Raw genomic sequence first — 26,202 nt, forward strand, 5'->3', positions numbered from 1 at the left:
TTCTGGTTTATAATGTTTCTGCTGAGAAATCTGCTAATCATCTAATGGGAGCTCCCTTGAATAGGACAGGCTGCTTTTCTTTTGTTGCTTGCAGGATTCTCTCTTTTACTTTTGACAGTTTGGTTAAAATGTGTCTCAGTGTAGGCCCTTATCCTAGTTGGAGTTCTTTGAGCTTCTTAAATTTGGATGTTCCTTCTGTTCCTCAGAGTTTGACCATTATATCTTCCACTAAGTTTTCTGTTTCTTTCTCTCTGTGTCTCCTCATTCTGAAACTCTCATAACATCTATACTGTCAACTTGAAAGTGTTCTATAAGTTCCTATGGCTTTCTTCACTTTTCCTCATTCTTTCTTTTTGTTCCTCAAACTCAGTGGTTTCAAATGACTTGTCTTTGAGTGTCCTGATTCTTTCTTTTGCTTGATCCAGTTGGCTAGTGAACCTCTCTAGTGAATTTTTAAATTCAGTTATTGTATTTGCAGTTCAGAATTTGTTCAGTTCTTTTTTTAATAGTTTCTTTTTTTATATTCTCATTTTGTTCATAATTTTCCTGATTTTGTTTAGTTGTCTGTGTTCTCCTGTAGATCATTAAGCTTCTTTAACACAATTATTTTGACTTATTTGACAAGTAATTCAGAGATCTCCCTTTTTTCTTTTTTTGATTTGGTTTCTGGATATTAATTTTGTTCCTTTGATTGGGGCATCTTTCCTTGTTTGTTCATGTGCCTTGTTATTGTTTGCTGAATTTTTTTTAAAAGTATCAAATTTATTTTAATATCTAGTTTCATTTTTAAATTGAAGCTATTGGACAGTTTTTTGCCACTTAAAACTCATTAATAGAGGTGAGGAAAACATTAATAAGCTATTAATTATTGACAACAAATAAAATTATCAACCATGCATTTAAAAGAGCCATGTTAAAGGGTAAAAAGTTCCAATTATACTATTTAACTGAAGGAAATATCCTTTACCTCTTTATTTCTAATTATGACATTCTCATTTTGACATAATTTACACCTTTTCCACCCAATTAATACAATGCAAACAAATTTTTCCAAATGTTAAGACTTTCATTACCATTTACAACATATAACATAACTGTAACTCTTTAAAAGTTCCTTAAAAGAAAGTTGAAATTTTAATTTTCACCATGAACCTGTCTGATCAAAAAGTAAAGGACATCACTATCACACGAATTAAAACAAAGAATGGAATAAAAACAAAAGTTTTTAAAAGTATCTATATATATAATCAGCAAGTTACCTGATAAGACATTTTAACTACTTCACATTTCTACTTAGCACGAGTGAGAATAAACTGGTTCTAAGGTACTACAAGGTTTGGCATTTCTGCTTTTAAGCTTTAAATCATAGTGTTACTCTACTCAAGTCATTTCTAAGAAAACGGCAGTGTTCATAAGTACAAAAATTATTATATCCAGTAGGTGGTATTCTACATAGTCAAGATAACAGGAAAATGCTTTATAAAATTAGATTTTTAAAAATGCAGAATATCTGGTAATTACCAGTATCTCAAAAGCTAAAACGGAGTACTCTTGCCTGTACTCCAGTACTCTTGCCTGGAAAACCCCATGGATGGAGGAGCCTGGTAGGCTGCAGTCCGTGGGGTCACTAAGAGTCGGACGTGACTGAGCGACTTCACTTTCACTTTTCACTTTCATGCATTGGAGAAGGAAATGGCAACCCATTCCAGTGTTCTTGCCTGGAGAATCCCAGGGACGGCAGAGCCTGATGGGCTGCCATCTATGGGGTCGCACAGAGTTGGACACGACTGAAGCGACTTAGCAGCAGCAGCAGCAGAAGCTAAAATGAGAAAAATACAGAAAATAGAGAAGTACTCACTGAATAATATTATTTTGCTTTGAGGAAACCAGAAATGATTCTATTCCAAGAAATAAGTAATAATGATAAGAGATGTAATTAATACACCATATATCTTTTAAGCCAAAGCATGCTTTTCTGCTCAGAACAACTTTTTCTTAATCTCCCTTGTCCAGAACAGGACCCCATTTTAAGCCATTCTTTGAATAGAGTTCATAAACTAAAGCCACTTTTCTTCACAGGATGTTTTCATTTTAGTATTCATACATAAGCTGCAAAAAGGCAAATGAGAGTTATAAGAATTTGTAGCATAATAAATGCCAATTTACAGTAACTGTCAACAGACTTCTATTCCGAACCCGAAAAGTTGCTACAGTACAGGTGAGAACTACATGATTCTTCCATAGACTCAGACTTCGTTTAGTAATACTGTCATAAGATCCAAAAGGAAACCTTAATGGGTCCTTTCAAGGATGCATAATTTTCCGAACAGTTTTTCTCTGGATGCACAGCCTGTTCATTCTTTCAATCCTTTTTTAGTCGTTTAGCTTTTGCAATATTTTCTTGATGTTTTTGTTTCTTCTTTTCCTCCTTTTCCCTTGCCTCAATCATCTTGGCCAATTTCCAAGACAGCACAGCACTTGCTCAGAAAAGATGGAGTCAGAGCCAAAATAACTAAGGAAGCCATATGGGTCCTTTACAAAGTATTCCACGGCATACTCAGCCCAAGCCTTTAACTCAAACATCTTCTTGGAGGCCTTATGCTTGAGTAGTGATCTCTGATTTTGTCCAGGTATTATCAGCCAGTCACAATTTCAGATGACCTTTGGTTGGCTGTCTTCTTTAACTCTACCAATACACTTCTGAGAGAAGGCTTCAATTCTATATACTCCTATGCACCTCAGTTTTGGGCCCCAAGTGCAAGCAACCTCCACACTTTAAGGAATAAATATTATTCTTCTTCCTTCAGAAAAGGATCCACCAGGCTTGTTCTTCCAACCAGACCCACATGGCACCTGAAGCTAAGGACAACTCAACAGCCACCCACACTTTCCCTTCCTTGTGTTTTCCCCTAGCTCACCCTTCCTCACCCGCGGGGCTAGCGGGGTGCGAACAGCCTGCGGTCCCCAGGAATCAGGGGTCGCCCCCGCCACACCCTGGGCCACCGGCACCATGGCCACCTCCACTGAGCACCAGCCACCTGCCTCCCCTACATCTCACAGGGGACAGTGGGTTCAGACCCCCGCTCTCCGACCTATTTGCTGAATTTTATGCTTTGAGAAAAGTCACCTCTCCCAGGCTTTCTACAAGGGAAGGCACTCACCAATTAGCCCAGCTAGAACTCTGGGGTCTCTGAAACCTTTTGTGGGCCTGGCTGCAACTTCTCCCAAATGACTTCCCAATTAGGTTTGCCGGGTTCTTCTCCAGGAGCACGTAGGCCTTTGCTCCCTCCAGTGTGCATCTGTGGGACTGCATGTTCCCTGGCTCTGTTCTCAGCAACCCCTAGGCATCTGAAGTATGCCAGCTGTCCATGAGCTCCCCAGAGCCTGGGAGATAGATACCAGTCCTCAGAATGCCGGCTTGATTCATGCTCTGCTCTTCTCTCTCCCTCCTGGGAGTGCTACCAAGTCAGGCATCTTCTCCTGATTGGACCAAGCTGCCCTGGCCTCCGTCTGCAGCACCACGGGCCCCCTGGTGCTGGTGCTGCTGAAAACTGTCCTCATTCCTTCTAGCTTACAGGCAACCTCCAGACCTTCAAACTGTGTTGGTTCCGTTAGCCCTGGAGTCAAGAGAGACAGACACCAGTCCCTCCAGTAGCCCTCTGAAAGCCTGGAGTGCTGGTGCACATCTTGTGTTCTCTTCCCCACCCCCCTGGGATGAGCTGTGCCAGCCAGGGGATGGGCAGTCACAGAGGAAATGAAAGGATCTTCTTACACTTCTCCGTGGAGCTGTTGTTGACTCTGCATTTGCCTGGGGAACTACAGCTTCTTGGAAATGGCACCCCCACTCCAGTGTTCTAGCCTGGAGAGTCCTGTGGATGAAGGAGCTTAGTGGGCTCCAGTCCAAAGAGTCATAAAGAGTCAGACACAGCAACTAAGCACAGCATTGCAACTTCTTAGCTGGTTTCTGAAGTTCTCCTAAAGGTATTTTGGTGTTTATAGGGTTAAATTGGTGTCTCTGTTGGGGATGAGGGCTGAACCTTCCTATTCTGCCATCTTGCTGGCATCACCCTGAGTCTTCTGTTCATCACCAAGAGATCACATGAGGTGTCAAGACGTATAGAGCATGTAAGTCACTCAGTTGTGGCTGGCTTTTTGTGACCGCATGAACAGTAGTCCACCAAGCTCCTCTGTCTGTGGAATTCTCCAGGCAAGAATACTGGAGTGGGTAACCATTCCCTTCTCCAGGGGATCTTTCTGACCCAGGGATTGAACCTGCATCTCCTGCATTGCAGGCGGACTTTTTACCATCTGAGTCACCAGGGAAGCCCAGGATGTATAGAGCCCAGTTGTCTAAAAGGTGCTTAACACAAAGACTTTGAATGAAAGGCTGAGTGAGTGACACAGACCAGACAAAACCCCATCTCCTTTAACTAGTGAGGAAACTAAAGACCAGGAATGCCCAAAGTCCACGGCCACCTGCAAGCAAGAGATGGGTCTGCAGTGGGTTGAATAGTGTCACCCAAAAAGGCATGCCCACCATAAACCTCAGTTGTGACCTTATTTGGATATAATAGGGTCTTGGCAGACATAATCCAGTTAAGGGTCTTGAGATTGTCCTGGATTTAGAGTAGGTCACAGTTCCATTGACCGAAGTCCTCCTAAGAGGAAGGAGGGGGAAACTGGAGACAGGGATACAGAATTGAGGATGTCTCATGAAGACGGAAATGGCACTCCACTCCAGTATTCTTGCCTGGAAAATCCCATGGACTGAGGAGCCTGGTAGGCTACAGTCAATGGGGTCACAGAGTCGGACACGACTGAGAGACTTCACTTTCACTTTCATGAAGACGGAGGTGGCTACAAGCCAAGGACTGCCAGCAACCTCAGCAGCCAGGAAAGAGGCATGAAACATATGCTTCCCCAGAGCCTCCTAGAGAACTAACCCTGCTGCCACCTTGGCTTCAGACCACTGGCCTTCAGGACTGGGATAGAATAAACTTCTGGTGTTTTAAGCCCCCGGTTTGCGGTTCTTCATTACAGCAGCCCTAGAGATCTAATATAGGATCTAACTTCCCACTCAGAGTTGTAACTTCTATTCCCAATCCCACCACAGATCTTGAGAAGGGAGTCGGGTCTGTTAAAAAAACAAAACAAAACAAAAACTACAGTTCCCAAAATGGAGTCACCTGCATACGAATACTTACTATCTAACCTAACTGCACTCGCGGAGTCTCCCAGGAATGTGACCTTTAACCAGTCAGCTGGAATTAGTGAGGTATCTGCATGATGGAACCCCCCTCTCCCCCCAAAGGAAGGTGACCCTGCCTAAAGCAATCTACTCTAATAGAAACTGCATTTTTTTCTAGTACCCTTTTTCCTGTAAAAGCCTTCATTCTGTACAGCTCCTCGAATCTCCTTCTGATGTGCTGGATGAAATAAATGCTGTCTGATTCAGGAATCTATGAATAGAGACTTTTCTGGTAGTTCCCTGACTAAGACAGTGCTTCCACTGCAGGGGTCACAGGTTCAATTCCTGGTCAGGGAACTAAGATCCCACCTGCCCCGCAATGTGGCCAACAAAAAAAAAAAATAAGAAAAAAAGAGTTGGAGTAAATCACGAAAAAACTGACAGAGCACAGGTATGTTCAGAGTATTTTATTGGTTCCTATGCTAACCTCACAGTAGCCCTGAGTGAGGCTCCCGCTGTCGGTCCTCTTTATACCTAGATGGTGAGAGTGAGGGAGTTAAAGACACACCCTAGACCCAGGCGAGGGCCAGTGACAGGTGGGACTCCACCCAGGCAGCCCAGTTCCAAAGCCATTCGATTACACTCTCAGGATGTGGGCAGTACGCCCGTCCTCCAGCTCAGTGACTTCAGACGGACTGTGGAGGGAAGGAGCAGCAGGTCAGTCCCGGGGCATCAGGAAAACTTGCTGTGACTAGCATTTGTCCCAGCTCACTACTCGGACAGACCCCTTCGTGGACTTCCCGTTGGGAACGCAGAGAAGGTTAGGGTCCTCAGGGACAACGTTTGCAATTCTCATCCAGTCTTAATTACTTGGCGGGTACGGTGTTCACTCTCCTCTGGGAGCCAACACGAGACACCTTCAGGAGCAGACTCACAGAATCCACACTTGCAGCCAATTAGACCTGACCTGGACGCACAGCGCCTCATTTTTTGCGCCCTCAGATTCCCCTCCCAGCTTTCCTCCTAAGCCAGCTCATCTGCGGCGTCAGGCAATTGGCCTCGATATGGTCTACGACGAAGTGAACAATAAACTGGAGACTTCGCCGTACAGGACACACGCAGACTCCTGGGGATGGAGCCGGGACGGGGCAGGGAAGGTTGGCGGACTTCCGGGATGGTCACATGGGTGCATGACGTCACCGCGCCCCATTCAGGCGCTCGGGGAGCCGCCGCGGGATTGGCTGCCGGCAGGTGCGGTGGGCGCTAGAGGCCAAGCTCATTGCCTGCGTGCGTCCTCCTTGCGGTCGGGGGTCTTGCGCCAGGGGGCTGAGGCCTGGCCTCGCCCACCTCCCACCGCCACCAGGCTTGGGCGTGGCACGCGAGTGCTGCGGGACCCACCTGCGCCTCCGCACCTTCTGCCGCCTCCTTCCCGGGGAGCAGGACGGGGGCGCGGTTGGGAGGAGAGTTGCCCTCGGCTCGGGTGGGCCGGGCGCCGTAGGCACAAAAAGGACACTGATGGCCCGCGGGAAGGCGCTACAGCCCGGGGACACATTGAGCCTGGAGCGCACTGAACCTCCGAAAACACCCATGAAGAAACTGAGTTAAGAGTGTAGGAACTGAGTGGTTCAGTGGTTAAAAATCCGCTTTCCAGTGCAGCGGGTGCGTGTTCCATCCCTAACCCTAACCCCTACCCCTACCCCGGGTAACTAGATACCCCGTACTGGGGGGCAGCTAACCCTGTGGGCTGCAACTCCTGGGCATGTGCCCCACAGTGGGGAGAAACCGGAGTGCAACTACTGAGACCGAATGCTGCCAAAAATAAATATTATTTTTTTTTCTTTTCCTCTTTTCTTTTTCATTTATATTTATTAGTTGGAGGCTAATTACTTTACAATATTGTAGTGGTTTTTGCCATACACTGACATGAATCAGCCATGGATTTACATGTGTTCCCCATCCTGAACCCCCCTCCCACCTCCCTCCCCATCCCGTCCCTCTGGGTCATCAGTGAAAAATAAATATTTTAAAATATAGAGTTTAGAACTCTCAGCTCCCAAAGGTGTGGAGAGTGCAGTTCTTTCCCGAGGAACCCTGGGATTGGGTTTCTGGTGTTTTTTCTGGAGTAGGTTGAGGCCCTCAGTCCTGGGCTGAAATTTTTAGAAGCGTTTTGGGAGCCTACAGTTATTCCTGTTTTATTCTTAGGAACATTTCCCTTCAGATAGAGAAGCTATAGATAGACTGAACAACAGATTAAACATTCAAAAATATCTCTGCAAAAATGGCAGAGTCCTTATACTGTGACAGTATGAATGGACGCCCAAAGCAGAAAAATCTTTCTGGGAAAGTTAAAAAATAGCACAAGGCTCTTCCAGGAGGGTTATTTCACATGAGAAAGAATGGAGGAAAATGCAGAAAGACTTGCTGACCTGTATCCTTCAGTCCTGTGGTGCTTGTAACTGCCCAGCAATGAGATGAAAGAAAGAGCCTGTAGACAGTGACAGAGGCATCAGTGTTTTTTGGACGGTCACCTTAATAGGTCAGAAGCAAAGGTCCTGGAGCAACTCCCCACCGAGTACAGGGGAGGTCAAGTAGGACATGGCAGCAGTCTTCACTGGAGGGGGGCTGCTGTCAGTTGTAGGAGCATGACGTTTCAAGCACCCCTTGGTCAACAGGAGGACTCCCACACAGCTCTCAGTTAGCAGCAGTCATGAAGGCTGATGTCTCCTGATGATGACCAAACATACTGGAGCCATTCTGGTCCTTGGGCTGGAACAAATTTTAGCTGGGGGTCAGGCTGATCACTGGAAAAGGCAATGGCAACCCACTCCAGTATTCTTGCCTGGAGAATCCCATGGACAGCAGAGCCTGGCAAGCTACAGTCCATGGGGTTGCAAAGAGTTGAACACGACTGAACAACTAACACACACACACAGGCTGATCATTCTGGTGATTCCTGATTAAACTTGAAGATTAAGATGGGGATGCAGGGACTTCCCTGGTGGTCCAGTTGTTAAGAATGCAGGGGACTCAGGTGCGATCTGTGGTCAGGGACCTAAGAGCCCACATGCCATGAAGCAACTAAGCCCATGAGCCACAGCTAGAGTCCCTGTGTGAAATGATGAGCCCTTGTGCTGCAACTAAGACCTGAAGCAGCTAAATAAATAAATATTTTTAAAAAAATAGACGAGAAGCAATCTTTTGCATAGCATAAAGGTGAGGCAGGGCCAGTGGGGCATGGGATGTACAGAGAGCAAGAGAGCAGCCATTTATGGGGACTGACAGACCATTCAACCATAGAAAAAGGCAGAGTTCCATGAAGAATTCAGGAGTGTATTGGTTGTGAAGACTAAATTAGGTAACAAATAAAATACCTACTGGGACATCCCTGGTAGTCCAGGGGTTAAGACTTCACCCGTGAAACGCAGGGGATGAGGGTTGAATCTCTGGTCCCAGAACTAAGATCCCACATACCACAGGGCAGCTAAGCCCATGCTCCACAACGAGAGAAACCTACCAGCCTCATTAAAGACCCAATGCAGCCAAAGAGTAAAATGTGTACTGTGGTGCCAGGGATGTGGTAGGTCCTCATAAAAGTGATAAAATTGCAAAGATCTGAGTTTCCAGATGACTCGGAGTAGGTTTATGAATCATTTTTGTGTTGATGATTCCCTGATTTACATATCCGTCAGATAGTACAAGGTCACACTGGCTGTCCTGGGGACCCAAATAGGGTGATTTGGTTGGACTCCATTAATATCTAATCAGAGAAGAACAATACATTTTTGAGAGGGAGAGAAATAACACAAGAATGTGAGGTGGAGTAGGGGCTGTGCGGTAGCCATCTTCCAGCTTACATGACTCTGAGTAAGCACTGACAGCAGGCTTGCTTACTGCTTGTGCCTGGAGAGAGCCCAGCATTAGGTTAAACCACATCTCACCCCACAGCCCTGGGCAGTCCTGACAGCCCCACAGTCATGAACTCTGACATGTCTGTGGAAGCATAGTAGACACTCTAAGAATCAGGAAACAGGGAAGTCCCGGTGGTCCTGTTCGTTGACTCCGAGCTCCCGATACAGGGGGGGTGGGATGGACAGATTTGATCTCAGGTCAGGAAACTAGATATCCCCCTGCTGCAACTAAAAAAAATCTTTTTAGAAACATATTGTGCTCTTTGGAGCTCGTTTTCAAAGCATTACTTGGCTTACAATCCTTTTATTATTATTATTTTATTTATTATATCACAGTTTAGATAGAGGCATGTTGCAACCCATGGAATGTAGCCTGCCAGGCTCCTCTGTCCATGGGATTTCCCGGGCAAGAATACTGGGAGTGGGTTGCCATTTCCTCCTCCAGGGAATCTTCCAGACCCAGGGATGGAACCTGCATCTCCTGTGTTTCCTGCACTGTTAGGCAGGTTCTTTACCACTAAGCCATCTTGGGAAGCCCTTGGAATTGAGGACTCCATGGCAAAGAAAAGTTGGGTGACTTGTCTGGTGTCACACAGATAGTAGGTGGCAAAGACAGGACTGGTACGCTTGCCACCTCCTTGGTAGAGGGAACCTTCCACAGTAATGTTCCTTGTCTAAGTTTAAATCCATATTTAAATCCTGATGAATAGGGACAGGCTCTTCCTTTTATCGTTCTTCCATGTTGGAAGACAGGTGTTTTAGTGCCAGACAGTGCCAGAGGATGGCACTGTCTCCATTTGGCTGTTGATGGAATTTCAGGGCCCTGTCTGTCATGAAGGCCTCTCTGTGTGTGCAGCACCCAGTTCCCATCAGCTGCATCTGGTGAGTGACAGCCAGGAGGGTCTTTGATTTAGTAAAATGCCAAGGCTCTCTCTAGGCTGGGGACTTCCCTGGTAATCCAGTGGCTAAGACTCTTGCCCTCCCATTGCAGGGGGCCCTGTGTTTGATCCCTGGTTGGGGAACTAGAGCCCACATTCCACAACCAAGACCAATGCAGCCAAATAAACAAATAAATATATTTTTTAAAAAGGAAAAGAAGGGCTTCCCTGGTGGCTCAGTGGCAAAGAATCCACCTGCCAATGCAGGAGACACAGGTTCAATCCCTGGTCTGGTATCCATAACTACTGAGACCACATACCCTAGAGCCTATACTCCACGACAAGAGAAACCCCCACAATGAGAAGCCCATGCACCACAACTAGAGAACAGCCCCCACTTGCTTCAACTAGAGAAAAGTCCAGGCATCAGTGAAGACCCAGCACAGACAAAAATAAATAATTAATTTAAAAAATTCTTTTAGTAGTAGAAGATTGACGATCCCAAGTGCCACAACTAAGACCAAATAAATTAAAAAAAAAAAAAAAATCTCCAGGCTGAAGAACATCTCCAGAAACAAGTATAGTCAACACTGTCACATGGGGCAAAGTTGAGAAAGTCACACTTATTGTCACATGGAATAACTGGACAGGACCCTCGTCCTCGCTAGCTGCACCCACAGCTGATGACCTGTAGACAGAACTTTCTGCTTTCAGCTCTCCATCTCCAAGGTAAAGGACAACCACACTGCTCCAGTCTCCCCTGACCACAAACAAGCATGGCAACCTTCTCATTAGATCAGTGAAGACATTTGAGCCCTGACAGCCCAGCCAGACTTACTTGGGTTTATACCGCACCACATCCTCAGCAAAACCAAAACCTAAGAGGGTCACAGAAGCTTTAAAAGGGAGGGACAGGCAGGGAGGTACAGACTGGTTTCAACTGTAATCCTCTTGAATTTTCCTGTTTTGAGGGAGGGCTTTTTTTCCTAATCAAGGTTTTCGAGGCACAGAGCAACGAAGGAAAACCTGGCATAATACAAAATCGTCATGAAAATAGAAATGCCTGAAATTCAAGACTCCCTGTCAACACAAATAATAACCAGAGTATAACAGGAATGACAAGAGTTTTATTTGAGTCAAACAGAACTGTAGCCTGGGAGACAGCCTTGGAGGAGCTGCTTCGGAGAAGCATGGTTTTCAGCGCAGTTTTATATCTTGTCAGAACAAAGGACATCAAACAAGTCCAGGGTACATTCCTTCAAGGTTTCAAAAAACAGATGAGCAAATACACAGCGAGTAGAATCGCCTTGGTGCCTGGGAAGGGTCTCACCATGGAAGGAGAAACCAACACTGGCGTCCCAGGAGGGGAGTCTTTTAATATATATATATATATTTTTAACATGGACATTCTTTGCTTCTGGTCTGTGAACCCGTTAATGATCAAAGCAGATGTACAATGTACATTTGATAGGCCATAAACAGGCTGTTCTGGTTAGCATCAAATTCAAGTTAACTCCTGTATAAACCTGAATGACTTTCCCATACCGCAGTATGTGAAAACTTCTTCCATTATCCCCAAATCTGCATTTTTAAAACTTTCATGACATCCTTCTCCCATCATGGGATGTAGTGGCTTTTCTTCTCAATTAATCAGGAGGCCACAGCTTGGAGGAGTCCTGTCCTTGGCCTGGGCCTCCAGATTACCCAACATTGGTTTCTAATATTTCTAATGAAAACAATTTTTAAGTTTTTTTTTTTTTTTGGACCATTGTAAAAGCCTTTATTGAATTTGTTACAACATTGCTTCTGTTGTTTTATGTTCCGGTTTTTTTGGCTGCAAGGCATGTGGGATCAGGGATTGAACCTGCACCACTGTTAGGGGAATTAAGATTGAAGTCTTGTTCAGGCTTCAGAGACAAAGAAAGCAGAGCAGGCCTCTGAATTATCCCTACTCTGCTTGGATGCCACCCTGGCTACGTGCCTGCCTGCACTTGCACCGACTGCGGCATCATAGATAAGATAGGGAGTGAGTCTTGGAATTCTCCTGAGCCACGGAGATCCAACCAGTCTCCCGGGCCTGGAGAATATCAATGCTCACAAGATAAAACAGACAGCATTAACATGAAACCAGAGCTGAAGTTTGCTCACAGATTGATGGCTATATCAGTCTGTGGCCTGGAATTTTAAGCAGGAACCTCAGAACTGAAGTTTTGAAGTCTCACCCACGAAGCGGGCTCACTGCCTGGGACCTTTTCCCAGTTCAGACTCCGGACTTGCTGTGACACGGGATTTCCCAATGCTGTTTAAGTCTGGATGTTGGTTAAAACCCAGTCTGATGATGTATCCTCTGCTGTTTCTATTTCTCTTTTAATGTTAATATATTGAAAGTAAGGTAGATAATTCTCTAATAAATATTGACATTGTTCATTTGTTTGCAACAAGTGATTACTTTTGTTAACAAATCCTTTGAACCTGAGATGAAAGTTAAAACTTTTGGCAGAACAACATGCTGCATTAGAAGCAAAGTTTAACCACTGGGTTGCCAGGGAAGTCGTTGCAGTGAACAATTATATGTCCCATCACTGCATTCTTCCTCCATAACAGTTACCCCTGGAGTCTCAATACAACGTCTCTTTATTTAGGGAGCTCATAAACATAAGCACTTGCCAAGTCCAGCCCCTGTGCTCACTCCCTTGGAAATTAGACTGAGCTGTGGATCTTGGGTTTCACTGTCACCAACACAGCTCTGATGAGAATGATCTGCACATACATCTTCCCATCCATCCTTAACTGGTTCTTTAGTACCTGTTCTCTAGAAGGGCAGATGTTTGGACAGAAGCATTTTTAAAACATGTGCCACGTTACAATCCAAAGAGCTAGTTCCAGTTTATGTTCTTTTCCAGTCTTGAGTGAGAATATCTATTTCCCCATACACCTTTGTCATTGATGGCAGTTATCCCTTTTTTGTATTTAATTGGACATTGACTGTTTTATCATTTTGAAAATTTCTATATTTTGCAGGAGTTTTTTTTTGTTGTTCTTTTTTTTGGCAAATAGAGTTTTTTTTTTTTTTAATTTAGTTTTATTAGTTGGAGGCTAATTACTTCACAACATTTCAGTGGGTTTTGTCATACATTGACATGAATCAGCCATGGAGTTACATGTATTCCCCATCCCGCATAATAGAGTTTAGTTCTAAAATAAGGAAGCAGTTCTTTTTTATTTCTGGGCATCAGCAGAATTTTGGTGAACAGCAGGGCTGGAACTAAGGTGAAGCAAGTGAGGCATTCTCCGAGGGGTGGGGGCTTATCTCCACAGTTGAAGTTTTTAAGTTTAAAAAAATTTTTTAATAAGATAAAATTTTTAAATGCAGTCTTTTGAAAAATAAAAATTGTTGGACTTCCCTGGGGACCCAGGGACTAAGCCTCCCGGCCTCCATGGCATGGGCTGCGAGTTCAATCCCTAGTGGAGGAATTATGATCCCATGCCTCAGGTGTGGTCAAAAAATACAAATAGATGCAAAAAAATCCATGATGAACAAACAAGCCAAGTTTTAAGAGGAGTTGACCCTGGAGGATTTCCCTAGCTAGTCAGTGGTTAAGACTCCATGCTCCCGTTGCAGCGGGCATGGGTCCGATAAACCCGAGGCAGGACCAAGGGAAAAAAGAGGACCTGACTGATGCTGCACAACTGCATGCCTGCCTCACTCCTTCGCTCCCGTCTGTCCTGGCGGGGACGGCGCTCACTTTTTAAAGGGCCCCCGGATGCCACCCGTACAAACCTCTGCCTTCCCTCCATCCGAGTGCATCACTGCACTGGCCTGTAAGGGGCGCATGCACAGCGCAATCACACTTCAGGTTTGTGTCCACATCCAGGAGGAGGGGCCCAGAACTCTGAGTCAGGTTTCAAGGGTGTCTCTGACCTTTCCTTGGGTTGAGGCATTCTTTCCAGGAGATTCTGAGCCCTCGACATCCGACATCTGTGGGAAAGGCACTGGCTCCTCCTCACAGTGACCTGCTGTGTGGCCAGGGCTGGAGGCTTGTGGGGAGGAGGGACGCGAGGGAGTGACCAGCCCGAAGGTGCATCCAGAGCTCCTTCACTCCCTCTCCTCTCTCAGCCCCCCATTCCTCCTCCACCCCCAGCAGGGTACACCTCACCCCTGGGCCATCAAAAGCGATAAGGAGGTGACTCGGGGCTCTGGCTACCTGGCATCTGGACACGGAACCAGCAATGGTGCTGTGGGCTGGCAGGCCCTTTTCCTGGAAGATTAGGGATGGAGCCTCCAGTCTCTGATGCCCTGATGACCTTGGGTCCACCCCAAATGCTTCCAATGTCATACGCGGCCACAAACACAGAGACTGCCGCAATCCCTTTCCATTGACAAGTAGAAGCTCTGGTGGTCTCAGCTGCTCACTCCAACCTACACTGCCCACCCCATCCCCCGACCCCGAGCACCAGACACAGTTTTCCTTCCTCCCATAAAGGCTTCCCTTTCTCCTTCTCTAAAGAATGCCAGGACCTTCAGATGTCCTGGCAGTTATTTAATTAACTGATGCCTCTTGTTCTTAATCAGGCCAGGAGAGCGCTCTTTCTTACTTCTACCTTTTTAACTTAGGAGCATATTTACTCACTTATTAAATAGTTTTGCCTTTCTTATCCAATAAAAAGGAAAAGTACTGTTCAAAAGCAGGGACTCAGGATTCCCATGAAGTGATCAATGAGCCCTTTAAAATTACGATACATCGTGTGCTAAGATGCTTCAGTCATGTTCTACTTTGTGCAACCCTATGGACTGTAGCCCGCCAGGCTCCTCTGTCGATCGGATTCTCCAGGCAAGAATACTGGAGTGGGTAGCCATTTCCTCCTGCAGCGGATATTCCTGACCAAGGGATTGAACCCGCATTTCTGGCATTGCCTGCATTGGCAGAGGATTCTTTACCACTAGTGCCACCTGGGAAGCCCTGCCCTAAAATTATGCTAGGAAATGTATTAACTAACATATGGGGACATATAGTGACAAGTGAGAATATTAAAAAAAAGTTATGTACAGTATAATCTCATCTCAAAAATGCACTGGAAGAGGGATGCTAACGTCTTTCTCGGTCTGGGAGCCAGATACACGAGTATTGTCACTTTGTGAAAATTCACGGTTGATTTCCCGGGTGTGTGTTAGTTGCTCAGTCCTGTCGAACTCTTCGACCCTTTGGACTGTAGCCTATCAGGCTCCTCTGTCCAAGGGACTTTTCAGGCGAGAATACTGGAGTGGGTTGCCATTTCCGTCTCCAGGGGATCTTCCCTGACCCAGGGATTGAGTGGGTTGCCATTTCCGTCTCCAGGGGATCTTCCCTGACCCAGGGATTGAACCTGTGTCTCTTGCATTGCATGCGGATTCCTTACCCACTCAGCCAGCAGGGAAGCCCTTTTGGGTGTATACTACCCATTACTTGAAAGTTCAATAACCGATTTGGGAAGTAGAGGTAGCTGATAAAAATCTGCAAAAAAGAAAAAAACAAAACAAAAAACAATACCTCTGGGTGGTGAATGGTCAGAGATTCCAATTTTCTTCCAGGCACTGTTCTGATTTTCTTCAAAGAAATGTTTAATTCTATGGTTAAGAAACAATAATTATAAGTCAACTATGTTGTTGTTTAACTGTTAAGTCGTGTCCAACTCTTTTGTGACCCCATGGACTTGTATCCCGCCAGGCTCTTCTGGCCATGAGATTTCCCAGGCAAGAACACTGGAGCAGGTTGCCCGGTCCTCCTCCAGGGGATTTTCCCCAACCAGGGATCGAACCTCGGTCTCCTGCATTTGGAAGCCGGTTCTTTACCGCTAAGCCACCAGGAAAACTCTAAAACCAGTTGTACTTCAAATAAAAACAAAAATTGACAAATGCAATGAACTAATTTGCAAAGTAAAAAAAATAATAAAGTTGTTGCGTTTTTCAGTCTCATTTATCAAGTTCTGACTCCCGTCTTGCGGGGTTCTCTGAAAGGAGCCCCACCCTCCAGAAATCCGCTCCGCCCCGCAGTCGCTCGCAGCACGCCTCCCCAGGCTGCGCATGCGCACGGGCCCGGCTCCGCCCCCGAGTGGGTGGGGGCGGGGTGAAGGAAACGCCAGTGGTCTGCCGCGCGGTGGCGCAGCCCTAGTAAGGCCTTTAGCTCCCGGGTAAGGTGTGTTCTCCGTGACCTCGTGGCGCAATGGTAGCGCGTCTGACTCCAGATCAGAAGGTTGCGTGTTCAAGTCACGTCGGGGTCAGGCTGGCTTTTTTTCCTCACAAAGTACAGGGGCAGTAGGAGTAGAGTCCAGTCCCATCCCAAGAGATTTCACCTCGCGTAGGTGTATTATCCTGCCGGCCTGACGGCTCGTCGGTTCTTTTTCCTTCCGTCGCGAAGACAGAGCTGATGCTCACGATCCTTCCTGGGAGCTGCTCGCTGGGCCTCTGAGCCACCCCTTCCCGAAGTCAGCCCCTCCCGCCCGACTCACGTCTCCCCTCCGCAGCCCCGCTACCCGGAGGGGCTCCCGGCGGGAGGTGTCCCCGCGGACTCCGCAGATGGCCCTCCTCTGACCTCTCGGCGGGCTCGGCTGGAAGGTCCAGTCCGCAGGTCTGGTGGCCTTGGAACCCCCACCCGGGGCTGAACAGCGGCGGGGTCTGCTCGTGCTCCCCCCAACCGCCCCCCCAATCTCCCCGCCCCGGACCTGGGGACGGACGGCCGAACTCTGCGCTGCTCCGATGCCCGGAGATGCCCGGGCAGGTGGAGCCCGGCTTCCATGCAGGTGCTGGGACCCGCTAGCGGGTGGCGAGCGCGATCCTGAGGGAGACCAGGACTGGCCCTGCCCCGGAGTGGGCGGAAGAGCCAGCCCTAAAGAGCCAGCGTTTCAAATCTCAAATGACGAAAAAATCCCCAGGATTAGATCTGCCGGCAGACGGGTGCAGAGCTGCAGAGTCTGAGGAGCTGCAGGCTCAGGCAGCTCAGGGTGGCTGTTCTCTTGCTCTCTGTCCATCCTCTGCTGGACCAGGGCCCGCTTCCCCTACACCTTGCGCTCAGGACTGACCTGCCTGCCTAGTGGCCCCAGGACCCAGCTTATCACAAGGGCAGTGAGGGGCTGCCCTCTGCTGGTCTCCCTGGTAACTAATGAGCCCACCTGAGGTAGTTTCCCGTATAACCGCAGTCTCCCCTTCCCAGGGAGAAGGCAGGCCGTCCTGTCCACCTCTCCGTCCACTGCACACGGTGGGCTGTAGCTCCAGGACTTTCTTCAGAGGCGTTAAGTTCCTCCATATTCAATCATCCATGTCTCTGTTGCTGACTCTGGCTCTCTCTTCCACCTTGAAACTGGGCAAGCACAAGGCTGGTAGTCTCGCAGGCCACCAGGAGCACATCTGTACAAGCCCAGACCTCACACGTGGAAAGGAAAAACATGTCAAGGGGTTCTTCGAAGGAGACGATGAGGGACCAAGGGAGTACTGGGGAGATTTCCCTGTGCCTTTGGGTTCTGGGCAGCTTGTGAACCTGGTTGGAAGAATTGGGAGATTAGATCCAAAGGGAGTAGCCCTTAGTTTCGTGAATGACAATGTAAAAAGACTCCTCTGGGTTCCTGAAAAAAAAATAAAATCCACAGGATCCACCCTTCACCTACAGCTGTTCAGTTTCCCTTACCCTCGTGACCAGAAGAGAAAGGAACATGGAAAGGCAGACACAGAATGACCTGGTCGCAGGAGCTAATAATCTATGGACATTACCAGAAAACATGGTGAAGGTGATTCTCAAAAATGGCTTTTCATACCACTTTGAATAACTCTTCTTGCATACTGTCAGTGAAATTTATGTATGTTTTTACTGTATAGTTTGAGTAATGGAGATGTACATGAAACAAAAAGAAATAATAGATTTTAATTAATTTAAATAGAATTAACATGACCTAAATTTTAATAGAATATCAAATGTATGCAGCAATATTGTATTTATTTTGTTTAAAAATTTTCATAAATGAAAAACAACATCAGAAAATGAATTACTAAGTAAAATAAAAAATTTTTTCTCTCTGGAAAAATAAAACAAGTTGCGCAAAAACTTTAAACACACAAGATATGTAAACACATACTCGGCATTTTAATGTGTAGGACTGTGGTTGGGAGACATACCAGCTCTGGAAGAGCGGTAAACACTGACTTGTCCTGAGTTGGCAACAGGGACGAAAGTTGGAAAAGCTGCCAGTTACTGATCAAAGGTGGGGTGTTTGAGACCCACTGTTACAGGGGTTGTTGTTTAGCTTCCAGGTTTTTATAGGAGATGACAGGCTGCCTTCCTGGGCTGGTCACCGTCGATAAGGGGTTGGTTTCCTGGGCGTGCTGCTGCCCACTGTGAGTTGGGCTCTATTTTTATACTGGTTTGGCTATCATCCATGTGTATATTCAGTCTCTCAGAGGGTGTTTATTCCCCAGCTGTCTCCCTGCAAGGTCGCTGGAAACCTCGGCCTGGACAAATGTCCATGGTTCCTGTGGAGTGACCCTGCCACAGGCCCTCTCTGTCCCCAAATGCTGGGACCCATGCCTCCCCTCAGGTCTGCAGGCCCAGGGCTGACAAGGCACCCCACTCCTCCCAGCCTCAGGCCACTGTGCTGTCCAGGATTCCAGGGCTGGGGCTCCCAGGGAAGATGAGTCTCTGGAGACCGCTGCTGCTGGACTCAGGAGACTGGCACTCTCCGGAGGACTCTGGATGCGTCCTGGCATCCCTGGCTGCAGGAGATGCATGGTTTTGGGCGTCAGAACCTACCCCCCAGTAAGTAGGCTGAACATAACTTGTGCGAGTCTGTGTGCCTGAGGCCAAACAAACTAAAATGTAGGCATTTGGAGCAGAGAAAGGTTTATTGCAGGATTGAGCAAGGGGAATGGGTGGCTTGTGTCGTCTTCAAATGCTGAACTCCCTGAAGGATTTCATCAAACATCTTAAAAAAATATTCATTTGGCGATACCATATCTTAGTGGCGGCACGCAGGACCTGCAGAATCTTCACTGCAGTATGCATGATCTTCAGTTGCAGTTGCAGCATGGAGGATCTAGTTCCCTGACCAGGAGACAAACCAAGGCCCCCTGCATTGGGAGCATGGAGTCTTAGCCACTGGACCACCAGGGAAGTCCCAGCAAAGCATTTTGAAAGGCCAGGGGAGGGAGGGTGTCCCCAGGGTCTGTGGTCAGCTCGTTTGCAATTCTCTGATTGGTTGATGGTGAGGTCACAAGGTGGGGTCACAGGGGTTCACAGTATCAGTCCTTAGGCCCCTAGGTCTTGGGCTCTTAATCAAGTGTGAGTTTCTCCCATTTGGTGGTGGTTTTTAACATATACTTAACATATTTTAACATAATACTTTTTAACATAATACTTCCTGCAAACCCAGGAAGTATTCCTGAGATGCTGTGATCTGTGAACTTCACAGAGGAGCTACAGCAGGGGGGTGGGGGGGGGGAGGCGGTCTGTCCTGGGAAGGCCCCGCAAGGTCTCAGCAACACAAACCAAGGTCTTCAACCTGCTTCCTCTTTCCCCTCCATGCCCACTTGAACTTGAAACTCATTACCTCAATCTTCAGGTGTCAGTGCCACTCCCCACCTTGTGGGGGGGCAGCCTGGCTCGAGGGGTGACCTCAGCCTTGGGGGACATGACCAGGGCAGAGGGGTCCCTGCGACCCGGCTCACTAGAGCTGCCCTTTGCGGAGACGATGCTAGAAAGCTGAAAGAAAGAGCGTGAGGTCTGCCGACTTTGTGCTCCAGGGAACACACGTTCTCCAGGGGACACACTGAACTGACAGTGGCGGAGAAGAGAGATGAAAGCGGCCGAGGGAAACCTGGACGTACCTCCAAGTGTCCTGAGCAGACGGCAGAAGGCGATCTCATTTGTACAAAACACACCCTGCTCCACAGGCTGGAGAAGAACACACCAGATCATCAGCACTGCTTCTCTGGGGTGGTGAGATATTTGCCTGTGTTTTCTCACTTTTCATCAACAGTAAAGAATCTGGAATCCAGTATGCCCATCTGGAGCCCAGCCCTACCTCTGTATGACCTGGACAATTACTGTCACCTCTCAGTGTCTGGTTCAGGCAGTAAAGAATCTGCCTGCAATGCAGAAGACATAAGAGACTCGGGTTCAGTCCCTGAGTTGGGAAGATCCCTTGGAGGAGGAAATGGCTACCCACTCCAGTTTTCTTGCCTGGAGAATTCCATGGACAGAAGAGCCTGGCAGGCCACAGGCCATGGGGTCACAAAGAGTCGGACACGACTAAGCGACTAACACACACATTCAGTGCCTGATGTCCTTGTCTGTAAAGTGGGAGCCACCAGGGTTCCTGGCTCGGAGGACAAATGAGAGAACTGAGGGGGTGGATTTACACAGGGGGCTTCAGACACTACAGACCCTCCTGCTGTGCTCAGAATTTTTCTAAGGTTATTGCTGTTTCCAAGGCCAAACCCCCTTCTCAGTAAAAGAGGATTGCATCAGCGGAACCACAGCGTGTCCTGCCTCCCCTCTAACCCAGACACTCTGTGCGCTGTGTGCTGTGACAGGGCCCTGCAAAACCCTGCTAAGGTCCCCCACCTGGGCCTCCAAACTGGCCCCCAGGTGGGGATTCCGACCACAGGTGGGAACCCAGCAAGGAGGAAGCAGGACTGCAGCGGCCAGCAGAGGGCGCCAGAGGCGAACCCAGCCGAAGCGGGCCGTTAACCGCGAGCATCTTTTTCCCTCCAGCGAAGCGAACGCCGAGCCTTCCTGTTTGAGCGCCTGTGGGAGAATTTCTGGAAAGCGATGTGACCCTCACCTGTTTTCAAGTGGTCATCTAACACTTTCACCGTTATGTAATCGTTGCAGGGGTTGGCATGTTGTAAATAGTAACGTGTTAAAATAAAAGGGCTACATCATTAGTTTAACTATAACCCAGGAAATATTAATACCGCCAGGAATTCATACTAGGATGAATTTAAAAATATAAGAACAAGCTCTTTATTAGACAGTCTGCATGTTTCCTCTTTTTCTTTGTATTTTCAGTCCCACCCTGCCATAAATGTATAATAACATGATATGCTTTTAAAAGTATACTTCTCTCTACAAAGATGCAAATGTAAATTATAAAACATAATTTCATAAAATTAAAATGTGTTGGACTTCCCTGGTGGTCCATTGGTTAAGACTCCGCACTTCCAATTCAGGGACTGTGGGTTCAATCCGTGGTTAGAGAATTAAGATCCCATGGGCCACACAGTAAGGCTGAAAAACTTAAAAAAATAAAATATCTTATTTCCTGAGACCCTAGAGATCCGAAGTTTTCATTTTTCTTTGGAATTGAATTAACACTATAATAATGTTAACATAGTACTGATACAAACTGTACAAGTATGAGTTTTGATAGTAAAATTTGAAATGATCAAATTGCCTCTTTAAACAAATCTTAAATTTTATACCAGAATATAGCTGATTAACAAAGTTGTGTTAACTAATAGTCTCTTTGTTTGGCACTTCAGAAGTGTTTACACGCTGGGATGGCACCTCTAGGGAGGAGCTGGCTGGGTGAGAAGTGGCTTTTTCTTGACAAAAGACTCTGTCAGGGAGAAAAATGTTTTCCTCTGCCCTTCTAGGTTCTTCTGGCTGGTCTAAGAGAGACAGAGTAACAGGAGAAAATAAGTACAGTTTAATGTTGAAACCATTTACCTCAGATAGGGACTTGAACTCGGCCAAAACCCATGGTCTTCCAGCTAAAACCCAGACCTGGTTTCAGCACCTAATGGAGCTCAGGTTCTTAATGTCTCATCGCAGAAAGCATTCAGTGAGAGACAAAATGATAGATAAGAAGTGGATTTATTCAGAGAGAAACACATTCCACAGACAGAGTGTGGGCTGTGTCAGAGGGTGAGTATGGCCTTGAGATGTCGTGTGGTGAGTTTTCAAGGGCTGGGTGGTTTCACAGGCTAAACCACAGACTAATGAGGGGAAGATTATTCCAATTGTTCTGGGGAAGGGGCAGATCTTTCCAGGGATTGGGCTACCGCTCACTTTTTTTTTTCCCAAGTTCTTCACTATTCTGTTTTTTTTTAATATATATGTATATATAATTAAATTTATTTATTTATTTTAATTGGAGGATACTTGGCAATATTGTGATTGTTTTCGCCATGCATCAACATGAACTGGCCATGGGTATATATGTGCCCCCCCCCAATCCTGAAACCCCCTCCCACCTTCCTTTCTACTCTATCCCTCTAGGTTGTCCCAGAGCACTGGCTCTGGGTCCCCTGCTTCATACATAGACTTTTTGATCTTTGATGGTTGACCTTAGAATTCTCATGGTGCCTCTGGGTGTGTCATTTAGCTTGCTGATGTGTTACAGTGATGTGTTACTGAGGATCAAGGTCTAGGCCTCTGAGTCATCTAGGTTGCGCCCTGCTCCTTCCCTCCTGTTTCAATATCAGAGACTTCCTGGGGGTCCAGTAGCTAGCACTTTGGGTTCCCAATGCAGGGAGCCTGGGTTCCATTCCTTGTCAGGGAACTAGATCCCACATGCCACAACTAAGACCTGGGACAACCAAATAAATAAATAGGACACAATGGATACTCTTTAAGGCCCATCCAGCATTAATACTCTAGTCTTCTCTTCAGCCTTTTTACTCTGCGTGTGGTCCTCAAACCTGCAGCAGAGACTGCCTGGGAGGAGAAATGCAGACCCAGACCCCACCCCAGTGCCACTGACCCCTTGTTCATCATTCAGTTTTGTTTGACTCTTTGTGACCCCAGGGACTGCAACACGTCAGGCTTCCCTGTCCTTCACTATCTCTTGGAGTCTGTTGCTCAGACTCATGTCCATTGATTCGATGATGCCATCCAATCATCTCATAGTGTCACCCGCTTCTCTTCCTGCCCTCAATCTTTCCCAGCATCAGGGTCTTTTCCAATGCGTCAGCTCTTCGAATCAGGTGGCCAGAGTAGTAGAGCTTCAGCTTCGGCATCAGTCCTTCCAATGGATATTCAGGACTGATTTCCTTTAGGATGGACTGGTTTGATCTCCTTGCTGTCCGAGGGACGCTCAGGAGCCTTCTTCAGCACCACAGTTCGAAAGCATTGATTCTTCAGCCCTCAGCCTTCTTTATGGTCCAACTCTCACATCTGTACACATGAGATGCTTTTTAAAAACATCTTCAGGTAATCTGCAGATGCTCTCCTACATAAATTTGAGGCTCCTCAGAGGGAAGAATGAAACAACCCACATGAATATAAATACATATGTTTTATAGACTCTAGGGGCTAGGATGCCCCCTGGCAGTGGAGAAACGATGTCGTCATTTCTGAGCCATTTCTTACATCTGACTCCATGGAATTTCTGCAAGTTCAGTGTTTCGTTCCTAGAAACAACAGATACTCACAACCCATTTTCTGGTTGACAGGTGAGCAGATGAGCAGAGTTGGATAGTCCTATGTCCTCATCACCTGATGTAAAATTATGAGCTTTTATTCTACCTTCTCTGGAACCAGGCAGAAGTAATTTGCAGACTCCTCTCTGCCACTTATTAGCCACTTAGCCCTGGGCAATTTACTCAGCCAACAGACTCAGTAAACTGCGTGGAAGAAACAGATTAGGAATCTGTCCAGGGTTGTTTCAAGGATTATAAACTCCCAGAGGAAAGCCCTTGGCAGAGTCCTGGAATAAGGTGGAGGTTGGTGATGTGATGGAAAGAGAATGTTGTTACATTAAATCAAAGGCAGTGATGTGACATTTTTATGGCTGTTGTATTAGTCAGCTTGGGCTGCCATTACAAAATATGTCAAAGACGGATGTCTTAAACAACAGAAATTAACTTTGTCATGGTTCTGGAGGCTGGAATTCTCAGGGACGGTGCCAGCTGACCCAGTTCCCGGCGAGGACTCTCTTCTTGGTGTGTGGACAGCCGTCATTTTGCTGTGTGCTTGCAGGGCCTTTCTCGGTCACGCATGGGCCTGAAGATCTCTCTTCCCCTGTTAGAGCCACCACTCTCGTCAGGTTCCACCCTCGTGACCTCATGACATGTTGCTGCTGCTGCTGCTGCTAAGTCACTTCAGTCGTGTTCAACTCTGTGTGACCCCATAGACGGCAGCCCACCAGGCTCCCCTGTCCCTGGGATTCTCCAGGCAAGAATACTGGAGTGAGTTGCCATTTCCTTCTCCAATGCATGAAAGTGAAAAGTGAAAGTGAAGTCACTCAGTTGTGTCTGACTCTTAGCCACCCCATGGACTGCAGCCTACCAGGCTCCTCTATCCATGGGATTTTCCAGGCAAGAGTACTGGAGTGGGTTGCCATTGCCTTCTCCGCAAGACACGTTAATTACCTCCAAATTACCTCCTCTCCTGGAGCTTCTCTTGTGGTTCAGATGGTAAAGAATCTGCCTGCAATGTGGGAGACTCGGGTTCAATTCCTGCATTGGGAAGATCCCCTGGAGAAGGAAATGGCAACCCACTCCAATATTCTTGCCTTGAGAATCCCATGGACAGAGGAGCATGGCAGGCTACAGGCCACGGGGTCACAAAGAGTCAGATATGACTGAATTGACTTGGCGTGGCATATTTCATGTTAAGATTCTTGTTATGAATTTTTTTAAAATGTGTATTTATTTTTAGCTGCACTGGATCTATGTTGCTGCATGCGGGCTTTCTCTAGTTTCAGTGAATGGTGGCTACTCTCTAGTTGCAGTGCAGGGGCTTCTCATCGCAGTGGCTTCTCTTGTTGTGGAGCACGGGTTTCAGTGGGTGTGGCTCGAGGGCTCTGTGGCACAGGGGTTCCGTTGCTTCTCGGGCACATGGAACCTTCCCGGACCAGGGACTGAACCCGTGTCCCATGCATTGGCTGGCAGATTCTTAATCTCTGGACCAGCAGGGAAGCCTTCAGGCATTGTTTCTGAAGCTCTGCCACAGCATAACTGAAGCAACTTAGCATGCATGCACACACAGAATGGAAATGCCTGTGCTCTGGCCAGAGAGCCTTTCACTTTGATTCTTTTAATCCCAGTGGATGAAAAATGGAAGACACCAAGACAAAGACAGGTAAACAGTTTTGTAGGCATGTTATTCCCTATGAAATGTAACCCACAGAAGACAGGTGAAAGCTACAAGGGTGGCTTTGCAAGTGGACAACTTCAAAGTGTTCCCCAAAACCCCGACAACTACACAGTGGTTTTACCTGCTATCGGAGGTGAATCTTTGGAGGGTGTTTTCTAGCTATTGGCTCTAGCAGTGGGGAGTTGCTATGGGTCTGTGTAAACAATAACTTCCGGGAGCTGAATTGCTATGGATATATTATTACTAACCGAAGTCCATACTTTACTCAGATTCCTTAGTTCTTGCTTAAGGTCCCTTTTCTGTCCCAGGGTCCCACTCAAGCACCATGGCACGTTCTGTCCTCATTTATCTTAGGCTCCTCTTGACTGTGACAATTTCTCAGAATGTTCTTGTTTGGGTTGAAGTTGACAGATTTGAAGAGTGCTTATCAGGTATTTTCATAGAATATTTCTCCATTGGGATTTGCCTGATGTTTTTCAGATGATTAGACTGCAGGGTTATGGGTTTTGGGGAGGAAGACCACAGAGCTAAAGTGCCATTTTCATTACATCCTATCAAGATGCCCTCGTTCCCCAAAATCCCTGTCTCCCTGGAACCTCAGGATGTGACCTGATTTGGAAATATGGTCTTTGCAGATGTGATGAGGTTAAGATGAGGTCACACGAGTTAGAGTGGGCTCTGATCCAGTGATCGGTGTCCTTTAAGGAGAGAAAACAGAGACACAGAGGCAGAGATTGGAATTATGCTGCCAGAGGCCAAGAGATGCCAACAACTCCCAGAAGCCAGGAGAGCGCCCTGGAGCAGATGCTCCCTAAGCCCCAGAGAAGCAACCAGCCCTGTCAGCTCCTGCATTTTAGACTTCTGGCCTTCAGCACTATGAGAGAATACACTGCTGTTGGTTTACGCCACCAGTTACAGCACCCCTAGGTACATACTTAAGTACATACTATGGGCCTGATTTATCACTGTTGATGTTAACCTTGGTCACTGGGCTGAGGTAGTTTTTGCCAGGTTTCTCTGCTATAAAGTCACTGTCTCCTCCTCCACACACACACCCTTCCATGGTGTGCTCTTTGGAAGGAAGTCCCTGTTCACGGTCCCATTGTACTTTAAAAACTAATTAATTAATTAATTTTTGGCTGCCCTGGGTCTTTGTTGCTGTG

General features: G+C 46.9%; 1 protein-coding gene, 1 non-coding gene and 1 pseudogene across 2 annotated transcripts in view; 2 read left to right on the forward strand and 1 right to left on the reverse strand.

Annotated features, from left to right (window-relative positions):
* Positions 1 to 2,085: 2,085 nt before the first annotated feature.
* LOC122445339 lies at positions 2,086 to 2,583 on the reverse strand (annotated as a pseudogene).
* A 13,577-nt stretch (positions 2,584 to 16,160) lies between these two features.
* Positions 16,161 to 16,232, forward strand: TRNAW-CCA. The gene has a single exon. It is a non-coding gene; the product is annotated as a tRNA-Trp (tRNA).
* A 2,193-nt stretch (positions 16,233 to 18,425) lies between these two features.
* SLC47A1 (solute carrier family 47 member 1) overlaps positions 18,426 to 26,202 on the forward strand; it is a 39,205-nt gene continuing 31,428 nt past the window's right edge. The window contains exon 1 of the mRNA XM_043473021.1: positions 18,426 to 18,754. Within this exon, the coding sequence (XP_043328956.1) occupies positions 18,692 to 18,754 (63 nt within the window). The 5' untranslated portion in view covers positions 18,426 to 18,691. The remainder of the gene's footprint in view (positions 18,755 to 26,202) is intronic.

Source organism: Cervus canadensis, chromosome 1 (genome assembly GCF_019320065.1).
Source record: "Cervus canadensis isolate Bull #8, Minnesota chromosome 1, ASM1932006v1, whole genome shotgun sequence".
In the NCBI taxonomy this organism is placed as follows: domain Eukaryota; kingdom Metazoa; phylum Chordata; class Mammalia; order Artiodactyla; family Cervidae; genus Cervus; species Cervus canadensis.